This window comes from Coturnix japonica, chromosome 1, assembly GCF_054131305.1.
Source record: "Coturnix japonica strain WE chromosome 1, WE-NBRP24, whole genome shotgun sequence".
NCBI classification, from domain to species: Eukaryota; Metazoa; Chordata; class Aves; order Galliformes; family Phasianidae; genus Coturnix; species Coturnix japonica.
Window position 1 is genome coordinate 128,185,991 of NC_140663.1, and position 18,382 is coordinate 128,204,372.

Here is an 18,382-nt window from a genome sequence, read left to right on the forward strand (position 1 = left end):
ATTTACTGTTGTTATGATGTTCCAGTTGAGCTTGAAGTAGAAAGTGAAAAATTTGCTCAGGAATGATTCAATTATTTTCCCCTCTCTTACATTTACTTCTTTTCCTTCTCAAAGTTACTTACCTGCAATCTTTTTTTCTTAAAACACCCCATGTGCATTTATACTGAAAGCTTTTTAACTACGCAAGCAGTTGTACAATGCTTCTGGCATACACGTTTAAGACACAGAAACAATATTTTACCTGTCAAAAAAACCAATTCCATCCCTTTTTTCAATCGATACAATTTCAAAAGCCTATAACAGACCACATTCCCAAAGCGTGGTCAGACTTCCTAGACCTAGAAATCTAACCTTCCTGAAGCCAGAAAACAGAACCTGGGAAGATGGAACTTTTTTCCACGTTCTTTGCTAAGATTTTGCTTTGAATTCATGATTGTTTTACCATCTGAGTTTTCAGTACAGATAATAATGGATATTCTTTAATTTGGATTTAATCCAGAAGGCATAGATGGTTAAAAAAAGCTAATAAAAGATGTAAGAAATGACCCTTTTCTTCCTCCTCACTGAGGATATAAACATGCTTACAGTTGTTGCTGGTATAGGTGTCTGCATTTCCTACATCTGCCTGCCCTCGCTATCAAATGGCAGTAACTGGTGGGATGAAAAGTTAATATCACCTGTAAGGATGCAGTATTTCTTAGCCCTTCCCTTCCTTCCTTAAGGCAGGTCCCATGACATTTTTCTGTTCACTTTTGCCAAGTATGGAAAGTAACACAAAAGAAAGATTTAATATACTGAAGTCAAAGGAAAATATATTTGAACGAAATAAGAGGCTTTTATCAGAAAAGAACTTATGAGTATCTGCTGCATTATCTTGCACAACAGCACAGAATCATTCTGCATTCTAACATGATAAAAACATGGAAAAAAAATCAGGGAAAATAGCATCATAATTGCTTTGCACTGTTAGACTGAACTAAAGCAGGCAGGAAGCTAAATGCAAGTTTTGATTCACAATATTAAGAACTATTAGCAGGCACTGCTCATTGAATAGAAAAAATTACTTCCTGTTGTGTCCAGTGGCAGGCAGGAACAGGCAGGATCACTGCCTGGCACTTCAGCTTTCTCTGACCCTTAGGGGGTGAGGGACAGCAGGGAAAAACTGCCCACCAACTACAATGGGGGGGAGGGGAGGAGGTAGAAAAGACAGATAATTCTAGCCAGCACATACAGTTAAACAGGAGGGCTGGACCATGGGATATACTCACAGAAGTTACTTTGGAGAGCAAGGTAGAGTTGGGACAAGCAGATTTCAGCATTTATCCTTCATTGCTGCCCAGGACCTTTCTCAGGCAACTGCCACCAGCATTAAATAGGCATTTTAATTTTTTTCCTATATTTCATGGCAGGCAGCATGAGCTACAATACTTCAGGGCAGATAAAAGGAAAACACGCATGCAAGTTCTACTGAGTACCAGAGGTTTACACATTAGGACTGAGAGACTCGAGTGGATTCCTTTTCAGAAGCTATCCTTTTCTTTTTCCAGCCGTGATTGGTTAGTCTGTAGCCAGTGACCAGGAGTCAGTTTGGAAGGAAAGTTTTACTAGTTTAAATATCAAGTATTCCCAGATCTTTCTCAGCATGTGTTTTGTATCCAGTGTCCATGGAACACTTGTCCTCACACAAGCATTAGCCAGTGACTATGTCTGTTTGAAGTACAGCATCAGTCAGCGAGCTGGAAGGAATAAACAGAATACACATCAGGAAATAGCGCTCCAAAACCTCAAGTGTGAGTGGAAGCCCTAGATGATCACCTCAAAGAGCTTGCAAGTTACGTAAGTAAAATCATATATTAAGCAGTGCAAATCAAACAAGAATAGCAGATTTTTGACTGCAATTCTATAAACATCTTGAAGGAACTGTGGAGAGCAAAGCATGCACTATGCTTTACACACTCACGTGTGAAACATCACAAGTATTCGTGGGTTGCTTTTGCTGTAGGTATCACAAAAGTACACTGTCTAGCTTTCCGTGCTCATGCATGTGAAACCAGTGTGACTGAACAGATGCATCTTAATAAGAGCTATTTTTGTTTCTACTATCATTCTAACTACATTATCAAATTAAACCTAACATTTCTTATTACTCAATTAATATTTTGTGGAAGCAAAAAAGGAGTTTTTACAGAAGTGCTACTTGATCCTACTGTTATCAACAACATACAAGGCTTCCCACAATAACAACTTTCAAGTGCTGTTCATGCTGGTATCTCTGCCTGTAAACACCTAAATTTGCCTTTCAAAGTCTGTAAGGATACTACCAGCACTACTTAGTTTGAAAAATTCAGAATCACATTATTCTTCCTCCTCTACTGTTTAGATTTGCTCTTGTAAAAGGCTACCAATTTTCAAAGACTCCTGAGTCACTGGCTAGTCGCTAGAACCAGCCTCCCCTGAGGTGGGACAAATTACCAGTCTATTTTTAAACTGCACATCATACTGTCTTCTGCTTCCCTTACAATCATCTGTGTGTTGCCCTCAGCCCACAGATAGCAAATCTGCACTCCTCTTTTCACTCTTCTCTCCTTGAGAGCTAGTTGCTACTTTCCTCTTGGGTTTCTGTTATATTTTTTAAGTAATCTCACACTGTAGATGTTCAATGATTCTTCAACTCCATTTCCTCCTTACTGGCCAGTTCTTCCCTTTATCCTCAGTTGGAAACTTTCATTCTTCTCATCCATTCTTTTCTTCTCATTTAGAAGATATCTGTACATCTTTATTCTGTGCATGCCATGTCTCCTCTCTAATCACAGTTTCTTTATATTCTTACCTGGGCTCCAGATGCATTTCTACTTCTTGTGTTTTCTCTTCTGAAGGTTCTACCACTACGCAGCAATAACTTACTGAATTAGTTACTTTTGTCAGGTATCAAGGAGAAGATGCATCTACAGCCTCTGCATCCCGTCACCTTCATTGTTTCTACAATTCTCCTGGTGTCTCACTGCTGTTCTCAATGCACCAGCCTTCTTTTCTGAAAACTCAACACAAACTTCCCCATTTCTTATTTTTGCATGACTTAAAAAAAAAAAGAAACAAACAAAAAAAAAAAACAACTCCAGAAATGCAAAGTTGAAGTTCCCCAGCAATCTTAGTTTAACTGTAGGAATAACTGCTCTCATATAAGATCATAAATAACTTTGAGTATTGCTGTAAGGGAACAAATTATGTATGCAGTGCATACATAATAAATCTATTCAGTATTAGAAACATTTTCTCCAAAAGTATAATAGTTTTAAGCATTTGATTCTGTTACCATATCAGAGTTACGTGAACTTTATTATATTAATGTACTCTGCTATCAAATAAAATCAATATCTATACCCATGGTAACAATAATGAAAAATTATCAATTAAGAAAAACCACTCATCTATTCACCATTTGTTAGTGAAGTGCCTGCTTCTGATCTACCTGAAGGAAGTTATTAGAAAAAAATTTAGACATAATTTAAAAGATGGTATCAGTATGAAACCAACCACATCTTAAAATAAATCATGTCTTTGAAAGGTGTTACTAGTTAGATATCTGGCTAGTCATCAAGGAGCATGAAGGTCTCATGGCTCCATAGGCAATGATGAATTAACTGGCTAATTCTCCAATTCTTACATATTAAGTGTATCTCACTGGCCTTTTCTCCTTTATCCCCTCATAAGCATTAGAGTATCAGAGCATTTGGTAATGCTGCCAACACCAGAGCAGCATGACACTGTTTTGTTCAAGAAGGAGAAAGATGTTAGCTCCTAAAACAAACATTCTCCAGAACTTTAGTGATTTACAACATTTGAGTCCTTCTCTACTCTAGTGACATCTTAACTGTCACATAAAGGGCTTTGTTTCTTTTGGAGAGATGTTAAAAATAACCTATCTGTATGCGAATGTAAGGATCACACACATAGCAAGAAGGGATCAAGATGCTCCTTACAGAACTGTATACAGACATGAAATACACATTAAATCATACCTGTTTGTTTATGTTGGCCCCCACTTGGATCAACCAATTCAGGCATTGTGGATGTCCTCCAAAAGCAGCAACGTGGGCTGGTGTTTGAGCAAATCGGGTTGTACTGGCATTTACAGAGGCTCCAGCTCTGACTAACTGCATTAGGCACTCCAGCTTTAAAGACATGAAAGGAAGAAAATCCAAAAGATGTTACACAGATGTAGGACAGTTAACATCCGCTAATTACATAAATTAAGCCTAGAAAATCCTCAACTTACTAGTAAAACCAAGTGAATGCAAAACAAGGGAAGACCTGAACAGTAGGATCTGCCCCCCCCTTCGGCCACTCACCATATCTGAAAAATACTGAATTCCTAATCCCAAAATTCAATTCCAGCATTGGCTTTGGAATAGGGGAAAGGGCACAAAAAATACCTCAGAGCTGACCACGGAAGCTATTTGGTTCACTTTTGTTAGTGAAAATTTCCTGCTCTAGCAAAGCTGCCTATCTGCTGTTAGACAGACACTAGCTGCTGTTTTGCAAAACAAAAGCGTTGTTAGGAGATACATAGACATTTCCAGAAGAGTTTAGAAGTGGAAAATGCAAGCAAGGTTTTACATTTCCTTAATGTTTTCCTGAAATGAGAGAAGCAAGTGATTAATTGCAGCTAATACCATTAATACTACATTAAAAACCTATGCATGCAATACATTATTGTCACAGTTTTCTCCTTATTACAGGTGAAGAACTGCTAAAAACAGTACTTCACGATCGTAGCAACACCAAAAAAATAAAGCTCTCTCTGCTTCAAACAACAACAACGCAGTGCTGTCAAGCTCTATTCTGACTTCTGTTTTCCACCGTTACTACCAGAAGTATCCAATATCCTGCCGCTATATTTAACTGCTTGCAACATAACATTTGTAGAAGCCACCCAAACTGCAGCCAGGATGATCTCAACTTTCACAAATAGCCTAAAAAAATAAATAAATAAATAAAATAAAGTTCCATTCCTGTCAAATAGTACCATTGCCTTTCCATAGACAGGAAAGTTCTGCTGCTAAAATAAACAGTTTAGTCTAGGCTCCCATTTGTTAGGGTTAGGAAACAAACAGCACCCTGCAGCCTCCAAAACAACAAAACAAAGAAACATGACATTGACTACGGTCATTGGTTCACATACAATGAAAATCTCATGGTCAGTGTTTTGCTGTTAAGGAAAACGCATTTTAGCCACAGAATAGCTTAAATGTAATTTAATTACATTTACATAACTCAAAACACCAATCCTGACAGTATTTCCTATAGATCTGCAGATGTACTGTAGACTTCAACTTTATTTCTGCCCATATACAATTCAAACAAACATACAAAGCTTACTCTTTACTCTTTTACTTCAGGCAGTAATCACAGAATCATCACAGAATGGTTTGGGTTGGAAGGGCCCTTTAAGACCACCTAGTTCCAGCCCCTGCTATAGGCAGGGACGCCTCCCACTAGACCAGGCTGCTCAAAGCCCCATCCAGCCTGGCCTTGAATGCTTCCAGGGAGGGGGCATCCACAGCCTCACACTGGGCCACCTGTTCCACTGTTTCACCACCCTCAACAGTAAATGTCTTCCTATAAATCTACACCTCTTCCAGTTTAAAACCGTTTCCCTTTGTCTTCTTGCTACCTGCCCTTACAATAAGTCCCTCCCCAGCTTTCCTGTAGGTCCTGAGAGGATGCTATAGGGTCCCCCCAGAGCCTTCTCTTCTCCAGGCTGAAGAGCCCCAGTTTATCATCATAGTATCACAGTATCACAGTCTCGTGCGGGTTGGAAGGGACCTTAGAGATCATCGAGTCCAACCCCCGGGATTCAAGCCTCTGTGTAGCAGAGCGGCACTTCTACCACTTGCGCCACAGGGGGATTCGAACCCAGGGCCTCCGGTGTTGCAACACGGCATTCCTACCACTGCGCCACCAGGGTACATGAGTTAACACTAACTGAACTATTACAATTCTACCAACTCTAGCTCCAAAAATCTCAACATCACTGAAGAAAAAACCCAACATTTGCTCCAAAACAAACAAGTACATTTGTTAGAGAGGTTCCTCTGCTTCAAACAACAATAAAACCCGCTCAGTTTTTCAAACACCAGCCTTTTCTTATAATTAATTTGAACACAGTCAGAGAAGCATTACAACTTCAGGGAATATTCCCTACGCAGAAACAGCTGAATCAAATTCCTTCATTACACAGACACCGCAGCCCATCAATTGAAATGGCGCCTCCGGTGGCACAGTGGTAGAAGTGCCGTGTTGCAACACCGGAGGCCCTGGGTTCGAATCCCGTGTGGCACAAGTGGTAGAAGTGCCGCTCTGCTACACAGAGGCTCGAATCCCGGGGGATGGACTCGATGGTCTCTAAGGTCCCTTCCAACCCGCACCAGACTGTGAAAAGCATTAAAACTGGTGCACCGGTGTCATCCCTCACTGTTTAAATTTGCTTTCTAAAATGGCTACATGTCATGATTAATTAAACTTTGAAATAACGCTTTAGAAGATATTTTCCACTGTACTGCGGTACCTCAACTGGAGGTTAAATTGATTTAACAAAGACAGGCCTCAATATAGGCCGTAAGACAGGCAAAATGCCAAGGAAGCAACGCGTGGTTATTATTTATCTGTGCTACTTTTGCTCCAGAAGAAACAGAATGTACTTACTGTTTCGCTTCCTATACTGTAAACAGCCAAATGGCAAAAATAGAAGGAGGAAGAGAGCACACGCGAGCAGACAGAACTGAAGAAAACAGAAAGGCACGCGCTAGTGGTTACAAAGCATACAATAAAGGTAAGTATAAGGTACCATGAATGCTCAACACAGCAAGTAAATCCGAACATGCTGCTACCTAAATCTGCACCGCCTTCTAGAAGGGAAAAAAAACAGGCCATATTGTTATTAAAACATCAGATATTGCAACTAGGAATGCTTATCTGTCATTGATATGACTCAGTTGGTGTTTCACTTCTTAATTGTAAGGTCCACAGTCACGTTCCAAAGTTATATATTTACAGTACATAATGTCACCTTGTGCACATTCACTTCTAACAGGAGTTACCTTCTTTTGTAGATGCTCCACAATAGGGAAGTAACAGCTACATACAGGAAGGCGGCTCTACTTAGCTTTATTCCAGAGTAATTTTGTATTGTCCTTTGGAGCACAGAGGTGTGTGCTCCACTCATGTAAGAGGTAAAAAAGAGGTGTGCCCCTGTGGCACAAGTGGTACAAGTGCCGCTCTGCTACACAGGAGGCTCGATTCCCAGGGGTTGGACTCGATGATCTCTAAGGTCCCTTCCAACCCCCACCAGACTATGATACTATGATAGGCAAAGAATCTCACCAAGCCCAGACTAATGCTGTGTGTGTGTGCATGCGTGCAGAAAGGGTTTTAGACGCTACTCCTTGCAGCAAGTTGTCCTGCAAGGACTTTGTCCGAAGGGGAACTAAATCAGCTTTGTCATTTCAGCCTCTTACAGGAATGCACTTACAATCGATCAGTGCCTGATGGACTGTGCTGCTTAAGCTTCCCATATCATGAAGTTAGGCTGCCATTTAATTTCTTCAGGCAAACAAAAACCAAGCCCACAGAATCCAACATAAGTAACTCTCAGACGAGGCAAAAGAATGTCACTTAGTAACCTCCTATGAATGCTTCATAATTAGAAGTTTTAGAGTCCCAATGTTATGATATGCTGAGGAACTTATTTACAGTAATGATTATTCCAATATAAAAATAATAAATAACATATGACACGCATATGAATGTCCACTAAAAACAGTTACTGTTCCGTTTTTGGCCGTAATCTATTAGCTGGTGAGAAATAAAACTACAGCAACATGAAATTAACATCAAATCTGTCAAGCTTTGTACCTAATTACAGCAATGTAACTTCTCCAATGCACTGAAACACAGGGGAACATGAGGAAATACTTCTCCCACTGTGAGGTGACTGGTAACTGGAATAGAGTGGAGTCCCCTTCCTTGGAGACCTTCGGAAACCATCTGGACACAGATTATTCTGGCAGCCCAAGGGGTTGAACCAGAAGGACCCACAGGCCCCTTCTCACCCCAGCCATCCCATGGTTCTCTTGCACAGTCAGACTCAAAGACACATTACTTAACAAGGCTACGAGTCATGCAGTAGGACTGCTTAACTCTATGGTATTTCTCAAGCACGGCAGATGAAATCACTTAACGTACAGAACTCATCTCCTGCGTGAATACATTCATTTCCCTTCCCTGGCACACCATCAACACAGCAGAAACACATTAGGAAAAGAAGGGAGAAGGAGAGCCCTAAAAATACGCACCCCCAGGCCTGAATGCTGCGTTGGCTGAACACTTAGAAACAGGAAACGCCCAGACCAAACAAATACATGAAGGCACCACTCCTCTTCAGATTTGAGGTTAGCGATAACACAGGGAAGGAGGGCGTTTTAGAAAGCTTTGCCTATCTTTTGCCACTCGCCCACTTTGTAACGAGTTGTTAACGCCCGTGTTCGAGTTCGCCAGTCGAACAACGGTAATTAGGAGCTCATTGCTTTTTATCACGCCAATAAAACCCGCACACCGCAGGGTTCCCGGCACCGCCGCCTGTTCACCACCATCGCTCAGGGCTCTCAGGAACCGGAGGAGGAATGAGGCCAAGCAACCGCTGTTACCCTTCACCCAAAGAGCTCTGCCCGCGGGATCTATAAACAACACCTGCAGCTCAACGCTGTTACTTCTTTCGATTCTTTACCCGCACGGCGACGAAGCCGAAGCGCTTCGCCTCCCGCCTCGACGGCAACAGAGGGCCGAGCTGGAGACACGCTCCATGTCCCCAGGCGCCCAGCCAGCCCGTTGCGATAACACGGGCGGCACAACACAACAGTCTCCAGGTGTGGAGCCCGACGGCAATAACCGGCCACTGCGGCTCGAAGCCGGGCCGGACGAGCCGGGGCCACCGCAGCGAGGAGCCCCCCCCCCCCCCCATCATTCAAAGGCAGCGGGCACCTTCCCCGACACCAGCCGTGGTTCTCCCCGGCAGAAGGACACGACGCCCCGGGCTGCCAGGTGCCGCCTCCCCTCACCCCGCTCCCTGAGGCGGCAGCGGCGGCGCCTTCCGACAGCGCGCAAAGGGGTAAAGATGGCGCCGCGCGGCGGCCTGCCGCCCTCCTTCTCCTCCTCCTCCTCCTTCCCTTCGCCTCCCTTCCCCCGCCGCGCCGGGCCCCACCTTGCCGAAGTGCGCGGCCCAGTGGATGGGCGTCCAGCCGTAGAAGGAATCCTCGGCGGCCAGGTCAGAGCGGGGCGCGCTTTGGAGCAGCGCGCACAGGGCGGGCAGGTCGCCGTCGCGGCAGGCGCGGTGAAGGGGGAAACGGAGGGTCAGCAGCTCCTCGCTGGAGAAACCCGCCTCGGGGCCTGCGCCCAGCGACATGGCGGGCAGGGGGATAAGCGGCGAGAGGGATGGCAAAGGGTGAGGGGAGAGGGGGGGAAAGCGGGAAGGAGGGGAAGAGAAGGAGCGGGCGGGCCGAGACGCACCGAGCGAGCTGCGAGCGACCGCGACTGCGGCAGCCGTTACCGCCCGAGCACAAAGGAAGCGGGCGGGGCGGGGCGGCGCCTCCCCGGGCGGGAGGGGCGGGTGCGAGGCAGGGCACGGCGGGGCCGGCTCCTCCAATCCGGTCCGCCGGGTGGGGACGGGGGGATGAGGGGAAGGGGCGGGAGGAGCTGGTTTGTTCCCGCTGCCCCGGGCGAGGGACCTGTTGCCGCCGACTGAGGGGGCGGCGCGGCCCCGGGAGGGGTCGGTTGAGTTCCCGCTTCTCGCCTGGAAAGCTGGGAGTGAGGGCGTCCGAGTCCGTGTGACGGCCGTCGTGTGGTGTTAGCGACTGTCAGTGCCCCGGCAGAAAGGATTCTTGTCGGTGTGAAGGCATATGTCTCATAGACCCAGGGTTTTTTTCGCTACAATCAAATAATACCCGTAAATCTTATAATGCGTGAGGGAGGATGGATTACAAATGAGCCCCTTCCATAGATGGTTAGGCTGAAGCACAAAGAAACCGAGCGCTGTGGCCAAGGGAGGGAGCGCTTCCCGCTACGGCAGCTTCCAGTTCTGTGCCACAGAGTCACAGCATCACAGGGATGGCTTGGGTTGGGAATCTTAAAGATCTTTGGGTTGGGAATCTTAAAGATCTCTGAGCTCCAACCCTCCAACCAGATCACGCTGCCCACAGCCCCATCCCAAATGGCTTTGAACATCACCAGGGATGGGGCATCCAATGCTGTGTCTGGCCTTAGCTTTCAAGTTTATCACCCCGTACAGAATCACAGAATCACAGAATGACCCGGGTTGGAAGGGACCTCAAGGATCATGTAGTTCCAACCCCCCTGCCTGGCAGGGCCACCAAACATACACATTTACTAGATCAGGTTGCCCAGGGCCCCGTCCAACCTGGCCTTGAACACCTCCAAGGACGGGGCATCCACAACCTCCCTGGGCAGCCTGTTCCAGGGCCTAACCACTCTCCTAGTGAAGAACTTCCCCCTAACATCCAACCTAAATCTTCCCTCTTTTAACTTAAAACCATTTCCCCGTGTCCTGCTATTGTCAGCCCTTTCGAAGAGTTTACTCCCCTCCTGGGAGTAAGTTCCCTTCAGGTATTGAAAGGCTGCAATGAAGACACTTCTTCCTTTGTGAGTTGTGTGCGTTTTTCCCCCACATCAAACTGCCCCAGGCAGATGCTCAATGTTTGATTTGCTTTGGAGTTAAATAAGGAAGGTACCATATGATAGAAGAATTGAAAGAAGGAAATAAATAAATAAATAAACATCTCCAAAAAACTACCAACAACTTATGTTATAAAAATGGTAATTACCAGAACGTCTGGTATTAAAGGAAACAGCTTCTACAGATGAGAACAGGTAGGTAAAGCAGCAGGAGGTGATCCTTCCCCCTCTTCTCAGTGCTGCTAAGGCTGAATATGGAGAACTACTGGGACAATGGAGGGTCACCAAGATGATTTGAGACTGCGCTACCTCTCTAGTGAGAAGAAGCTGAAAGGGCTGAAGCTGTTCAGCCTGGAGTAGGGTCAGGGGGATCTCATCAATATAAGTAAATCAGAAATCATGATAATATACTGGTTCCTTATTAGATTCGTAGTTGTCATATACTTTGGAGAATCACTGTTGTCCCTCTGTTGTTTTTTTTTTCAGTTGTGATTAATTACCCATACAAATATATACATATGTCATTTTTAATCTGCTTTTCCACTGACTTCCTTAATATATCCTGGCAGTGAATTTTATAGGTTAATTAATTGTAATTGCAATTAAATTCAGCTGCAATTAAAAATGTTTTCTTTAACTGCTGTCATATGTTGTGAAACTGGGACACGGGAATTCTGGTTTTAACATTTTTTTCTACATTTCATTACATTTACATTCTAATTCATTCTCACAGAATCACAAGGTTGGAAAGGACCTATAAGATCATCTAGTCCAACCGTCCTCCCTTTATCATATCTACAGAAAACCCCTAAACCATGTCTCCTAGCTCCCTTTATCATCTTTATCATTATCCTGGTTAGACTTTATACTGAACAGTACAAGGCTTAAATATGTTTCTGACAATCTTTTTGTGTAAAAGTTTAGGTACAGAGAATATAAATCTGTTATGTGGTTCCAACTTCATTCTAGACAATAGGTTTTGTTTCCCTGATGTATATAGCTGCCTTTATGGTATGCATGTATATACTGTAAACCAGGAAACGGACCATCAAGGATTAAACTGTAACTTACACCCTCTTAAGGAAAGAAAACAAAGCAGAAATAAATAGCAACATGTCAGGTTCTGGGATTGTTCAGTCTGGAGAAGTGGAGGCTCAGGGAAGACCTTATTGTCCTCTACAACTACCTGAAAGGAGCTTGTGGGAAGGTGGGAATCAGCCTCTTCTCCCAGGTAACAGTGACAGGACTAGTGGGAATGGCCTCAAGTTGCACCAGGGTTCAGGTTGGATATTACAGAAAACTTCTCTGAGAGAGCAACCAGGCAACGGAATGGAATGGAATGCCCAGGGACGTGTTTGAGTCACTGTCCCTGGAGGTGTACAAGAAATGTTTAGTTGTGGTACTAAGGAACGTGGTTTAATGAACAACATATGTGGTAGGTGGATGGTTGGACTAGATAATCTTAGAGGTCTTTTCCAGCCTCAATGATTTTATGATTGACACAACTCTGTAATGTACTTTGCATTTTCTACGTGCCATTCTTGTACAAATTAATTACATTTGCCATTTTTTCTTTGCAGGAAGGTTGAAGATGGAGGACTTTATGACAGCTCATACAGAATGATGTTGGGTATTTTTGTAAAAAATGAAACAAAACCAAACCACCACCACTCCAACTTTGGCATTTAATTGAATACATACTTTGTTCCAATCCCTCTTTCTTTGCTATGGAGAGCTTGCATTGGTTAACATTTAGAGTTTTATATAGTTGCCATACATACTTGTCTAGTGCCATTTGAGACACCCAAGAGTATTCTTGCCTGTTGCCAACTGCTGCAGGAAAATGGTACAAGCTTACGTAGGTTCCCTGCCATGCCTGTACAGAGCTAACATATCTCTGAATAACAGCCTTGTTAGGTTGCATTAAGAATCTACATTCTGACAAATAGACCCTTCTTAAATGTCATTTGCATTGATGGACCCAGTCACACAAGGACTTCTTCACATTTGATCTGGAATTGATTCCCTTAAAACAACCTGTATTTGCAAGAGGTTGTCATGTAATTCCGTGCTGTCCAAGTGCAAAAGGACAAACTAATTCTGACATTATTCCTCATTCATTTTATTTTGGAAATCTGCGAACTGTGGTGAAAATGTAGCATCTCTTTAGATGCCACGCATTTATTTTAGCAACGGTGAGAAACTTTCTATAATTTTCTTAGTGCAAATAGAATCTGACTCATCATCTTCAGAGACTAGTTCAAAGTTTAGGTTTACTCCCTGGTTTTTATTACACTTAAGACCACGACTGAGCATTGTACCACTTGACATATGTTATTCATTCTTATTCGGATTTTTTTCTGTCTTCACCTTTCTTCCCTGAAGACCAACAGTTCTGTTATGTTTGCTCCTAAAGCAGCATTGCAAATAAACATTATTCTTTCTGATGGAAGTTACTGGGAGAAGTAGATGACACTTTTTTTGGAAGAAATTAACTTCATAAACATAGAAACATTAAAGCCCAAGTGCTAAAATTATATTTTCATAGTATGTGAGGCCTCTCGGGGTGCAAAGACCAGCAAATTAATAGCAGCAGTAGCTGCTGACATGGAAAGAAAGCCACAAGTGGAAAAAGAGCAAACTGAAAGTTCTTTGTCCTCCTTTCCAGCCCTCAGTTCTCAGAATTTTGTTTGGCAAGGAAAGCAGGGAATCTGTCTGACTTTCAAATAATTACTGACGTATTACTCCATTACAGGCAAATAGCAAAGAGCAGCTGCTTATTGCAGCCGGAGCCAAGATCTCCCTTTGCCATCCCAAGTTTCTTCCTGCCTTCCCTGGAGAAAGCTATCTCGCTGTTAAGTAAACTAGGATTGGCTTGCAGGATAAATTAAGATTACAGTAGAAAAATATTTACTTATGTATAAAGGAGGCTTTAAAAATAAATCTTCACTGCTTAGGAAACAATGTGATTTTGTGGGTAAAAAATAAAAACAGATTTGTTACTCTACAATTGTAAAGCTGCCATTTTTACGAGCCTGGGAAGAGTGACCTTATTCATTGTAAGCTTTTGCAATTCTGCCTCCACGCAACTATTCTCTTCCTGATTCATGGCACATATCTGGGCCGTGCTTAACAGAGGTCTGCTGCCTGACAAGTAAAGGAGTTGATTATGATTTTTGGCTCATTAACAATCTGTTCTTCATTTTTCAACATTCCTTACAAGGTTTAACTGAAAATGAAGATTTCTCGAGAGAGAAAATACCTGTAAAAAAAAAGAAAAACCAAAAAAAAACAACACACCAAACCAATAAACAAAACAGTAAAAGACCCAAGAACCACAACAAAAACCTATGAGAAATAAATATCAAACCATTTCCATTTATATTGAGCCTGTACCATTGCAATAAAAAGGGCCTTCAGTGTTCTTGTCTTAAAGTAAATAAATAAATAAGGAAATAATTATCTGCAGCCTTACCCGGATGCTGAAATTTCATGATTTCTCCATTTATGTCCTCACTGAAGACAAATATAAAGCTGAATTCCTGAGTACTTTTATTAATTAATGAACTTTCATCAGAAAAATAATAAATAAATGTATGTGTGTGTGGAGGAGTGTTGCTCACGGTACTTTGCAAGCAATTCACATGGTGACTCCCCAAATTCCTCCTGATACTTCATTAGAGATTATGACTCCCTGTATTTCTCCTGATACTTCATTAGAGATGCTGTCTTCCTCCTTTGTTAGGCACTGGTGAGTAGTTGCTGTGTTCCACCCCGCTGTGCAGTGGTGGAAGAAGCAACCTGCACGTGTTACTTGTGCTCTGTGCTATGTTGAGATTTAAGGAATGCTAATGATTGCATGAAAATTTCATCTCTTGCACCCAGAAGGATGCCGTGGGTTACAGCGTATTGTAGCTCCTGGAATTCATGGCTGTTGATGTGGAGTCTATGCAACTGAGCATGATAAATCTTTCACACCAAACAAATCTTTCTACATTACATCCTTCCAAACAATTACTCTATGTGCTATTTTGTTTTGCATTTGGATGGAAGCTTGAAAAAATCTATTTGGGTAATATTTATTTAAATGTCAAGTGAAATAAGAAATAAATCAATAACATGACTGCATTTACACAAACGTGGAGTTAATAAATCATCTGATTTTTTAACTCCATATACCAGTTTCCCCATGGAAATCTTGCCATGGGGAAAGAAAGACATTTATTGAAGTGAAAAAATGCCATATCCTCTTACAAAGAGAACAAACAAAGGTCTTGAGAAAGATGAAGAGTATGACACATCTATTTCTAAGCCTGGCAAGTGTTCTTGAAACCCTCAACCTGTTCAGTGGGATTCGATGGAGTGTTTGAGGGCTTAATTTACTCCTTTAAGAAAAAAATGTGCTTCTCTCCTAACTGTGGTTTAATCAAGCAATTGTAGCTCCATCTTGCTGTTAAAGAAGATGGTGCCTTGTGTTTAAATTCTTCATGAAACGGAGCAAAAAGGCAGAAACAGCTTGTTATGAGGTTTCTCTATCTAGAATGATATGAAAGGAGCCATCTTGTGGTTGTCTATTCTGCAAATAAAATGTTGCCTTGCGAAGCTGAATTTACCTCTGTAGTTCTGTGTCAATTTTCTTTTACTTGTTTAGAAATGTTGCATTTTGAGTAAAACTGTTTTCACTCAATCTTTTTCATTTTATCAGATTTCTTATTCTAGCAAACAGTCAATCTAGTTATGCAGAATGCTTTGTGTTCATTCTACATACCATGTTAGTCAATGCGCACCAATATTTACTAGTCCTCAGGGCAATGACGTCCTTTAATTTGCCCTCTAAATTCTGCTTTAAACTGCAGTCAACATCATATCTCTGAAATATGACTGTCTTAGTAGAACTGATTTCTAAATAAGTGACAAGTAATTTTATTTATTTATTTATTTTAATGATATCCATTAAAATGTAGTTCTTGGGAACTATGTGTATTCCAAGTGCAAAACTGAAGTGAAATCAACCTTCAGAGTTGACCAGACCTCCAATTTGTCAAGATCTCTCTGCAGGGCTTCTCTGCCCTCAAAGGAGTCAACAGCTCCTTCTTGGTGTCGTCTGCAAGCTTATTTAGTATACCTTCAAGAAACATATCCCAGTAATTAATAGAAACATTGAAGAGAACTGGACTTAAAATGGAGCCCTGTGGAAGCCCACCACTGACAGATGTAGCCCAACCCGTCAGTCAACTGTTCACCTGTCATGTTATGTTTTCACTTAGCTGCATGGTGGACATGTTGTCCATCAGGATACTGGGAGAAACAGTACTGAAAGCCTTGCCGGCATCCAAAGAAATATTGCACCAAATGATACCCTTTGGTTAACTGGGTCTCCTTTAATAAAGTGAAACTTTGCATTTCTGAGGACAATCACAGCAGTGATCAAGGATCACAGACTGACCTCAGTCTATATACATTTGAGTGGGACTTCAACATTTATTTTCTATGCATTTCTGCGATAATTTGCATTTACTTCAGTGAAACTGGAGTCAGACTTAAGTACCAGACTGATGTAATTATGCAATTTCTTTGATACTAAGAAGTATGAAAGTCAAGAACTTTTACAATTGTAGTACATTATGGTGGAGAATAAATATGCATTCATTATGGAACATAATGAATTTAAAACAGGATCGAATGTAAGAATGGGCCTCTTGGAAGAGAATGTGTTTTTATGATATTCTCTCTACTGTCTGAACTCTATGAAAACCTGAGACTTATCAATGTATCCTCATTCAACAACAGAACTGCATTTACTTTATTAGAACTTTTTGGATTCAACTTCCAGAAATTTCTTGTTCCTGGGGAATGTAGTAGTCAGATATATTTTTAGTTTTAGTTTTTCTTCAGAGGTCAGTATTTCCACATTAATAAACAAGAAGTAGGGTAAGATTTTCCCTGGGTATAAAAAAATCACTTCTGTCTGCTGCTTAAGGAGGTGTAGAGCAGATCAGTCCTAATGGTACCTTCGTACATTTTATACATGTTTTTGTTTCTGCTAGTTAGGATTATATGGATTCTACAACCAGAAATTATCTTATTCAAATGGCAAGGAAAGAATTTTTAAACTGAATAGCGAAATAGTTAAGTAGCAGGATCTGGAGGAGAATATTGCAGTTCCATAATTTGGAAATTCATTCAGACAAGAGCCTTGTTGTCTCCATCATTCTTTTTCCACTTCGGCATGCTGAGTGAATGTCTAATTTGCTTGACTGAAATCTTTTGCTTCAGTAGTAAACTACTGGTCTACTAAAAATAAAATCCTTTTGATACCTTCTCCTTTCTTCTATGAAGAAAAGTTGAGTGAACTGGGCTTGTTTAGCTTGGAGAAGAGAAGGCTCCAGGGAGTCCTCATTGTGACCTTCCAGTACTTGGAGGGGGCATTTAAACAGGAGGCAGTATGGCTGTTTGCAAGGGTGGATAGTGATAGGACAAAGGGGAATGGTCTTAAACTGAGACAGGAGAGGTTTAGGTTAGATATTAGGAGGAATTTTTTCACTCAGAGGGTGGTGATACACTGGAACAGGTTGCCCAAGGAGGTTGTGGATGCCCCATCCCTGGAGGCATTCAAGGCCAGGCTGGATGTGGCTCTGGGCAGCCTGGTCTGCTGGTTGGTGACCCTGCACATAGCAGGGGGTTGGAACCAGATGATCTTTGTGGTCCTTTTTAAACCAGGCCATTCTGTGATCCCATGATACAGAGGGACATTTCATATATCTGTGCAGAAATATTTATTGTATTTGTACCCTAAGAAGCTTTCAGACATAGTATGTGTAGAATTGAATATAAAGTGTGTGAGTGTGCTGGATATTAATTAGTGACATTTCTTGCAAATTCACCTCCAAGTGCCTGTTGTCTCTTTCTGTCCCTTACTTTGTTATTCACTTATTCCTTCTTTTTATGCAACCTTAATCTCAAGAAGCATGGCATTTTTTATTTCTTATATTTTTTTACTACTTTTTGTAGATGTTAGACATCATTTGAAACAGCTGAACTCTGCTGGAAGCCTATTGAACAACCTTAATTCTTGCAGATGCCAACTTGTTCTTCACCAGTGTCATCTCTTTTCCAATAGCTGAGTTCTGGTTCTGAACTAATCGGAGTGGGCTGAGTTTTCATTGACCTCACCTAGATAAACAGAACTAAACTGAAATACCATCTTTGTTTATTAGATTGGGAATTTTATTAGACAGACCTTTACCAGTGATAACTACTTATCTGGACTGAAGAAATGGCTACTTCCCAAATTCAGCTATGTGGTCTTTTACTATGAAAACTTTGCCTTATGTGCAACTTCAGTATATTCTTCCTATATCTGCTATGTATGTTATAATGCTTTCTGAAGTAATACAGTTCTGAGCAGAAATTACCAATACTGGCTTTAAAGCCTTTAGGCAGTGTAAAACAGGAGGTTTACCTGTAGGCATTCCCATGTAATAAGTATTTGTTCTAGCAGATTCTCTCGCCTTCCAGTTGTTGTAGTGTTGATGTACTTACAGTGAAATTCAGTATCCTCACATGCAGATATTCTTTTCACTGACCATAGACACTGATATTTTAGGGGGAAGAGAAGACATGCTGCCATTCTGAA

The 18,382-nt window shown here is 41.9% G+C and overlaps 1 protein-coding gene across 3 annotated transcripts in view; it reads right to left on the reverse strand.

The window, feature by feature from the left end:
* Positions 1–9,615, reverse strand: part of ANKRD10 (ankyrin repeat domain 10) — a 32,843-nt gene extending 23,228 nt beyond the window's left edge. For 2 of the 3 annotated variants that reach the window (XM_015851429.3, XM_015851428.3), the window contains exons 1-2: positions 9,260–9,615; positions 4,020–4,172 (exon numbers count right to left, since the gene is read on the reverse strand). In XM_015851429.3, coding sequence (XP_015706915.1) covers positions 4,020–4,172; positions 9,260–9,460 — 354 coding nt within the window. In that variant the 5' untranslated portion in view covers positions 9,461–9,615. Of the gene's footprint in view, positions 1–1,268; positions 1,737–4,019; positions 4,173–9,259 lie in introns of all 3 variants that reach the window. The other variant, XM_085535273.1, reaches the window with a different exon arrangement.
* Positions 9,616–18,382: the final 8,767 nt, after the last annotated feature.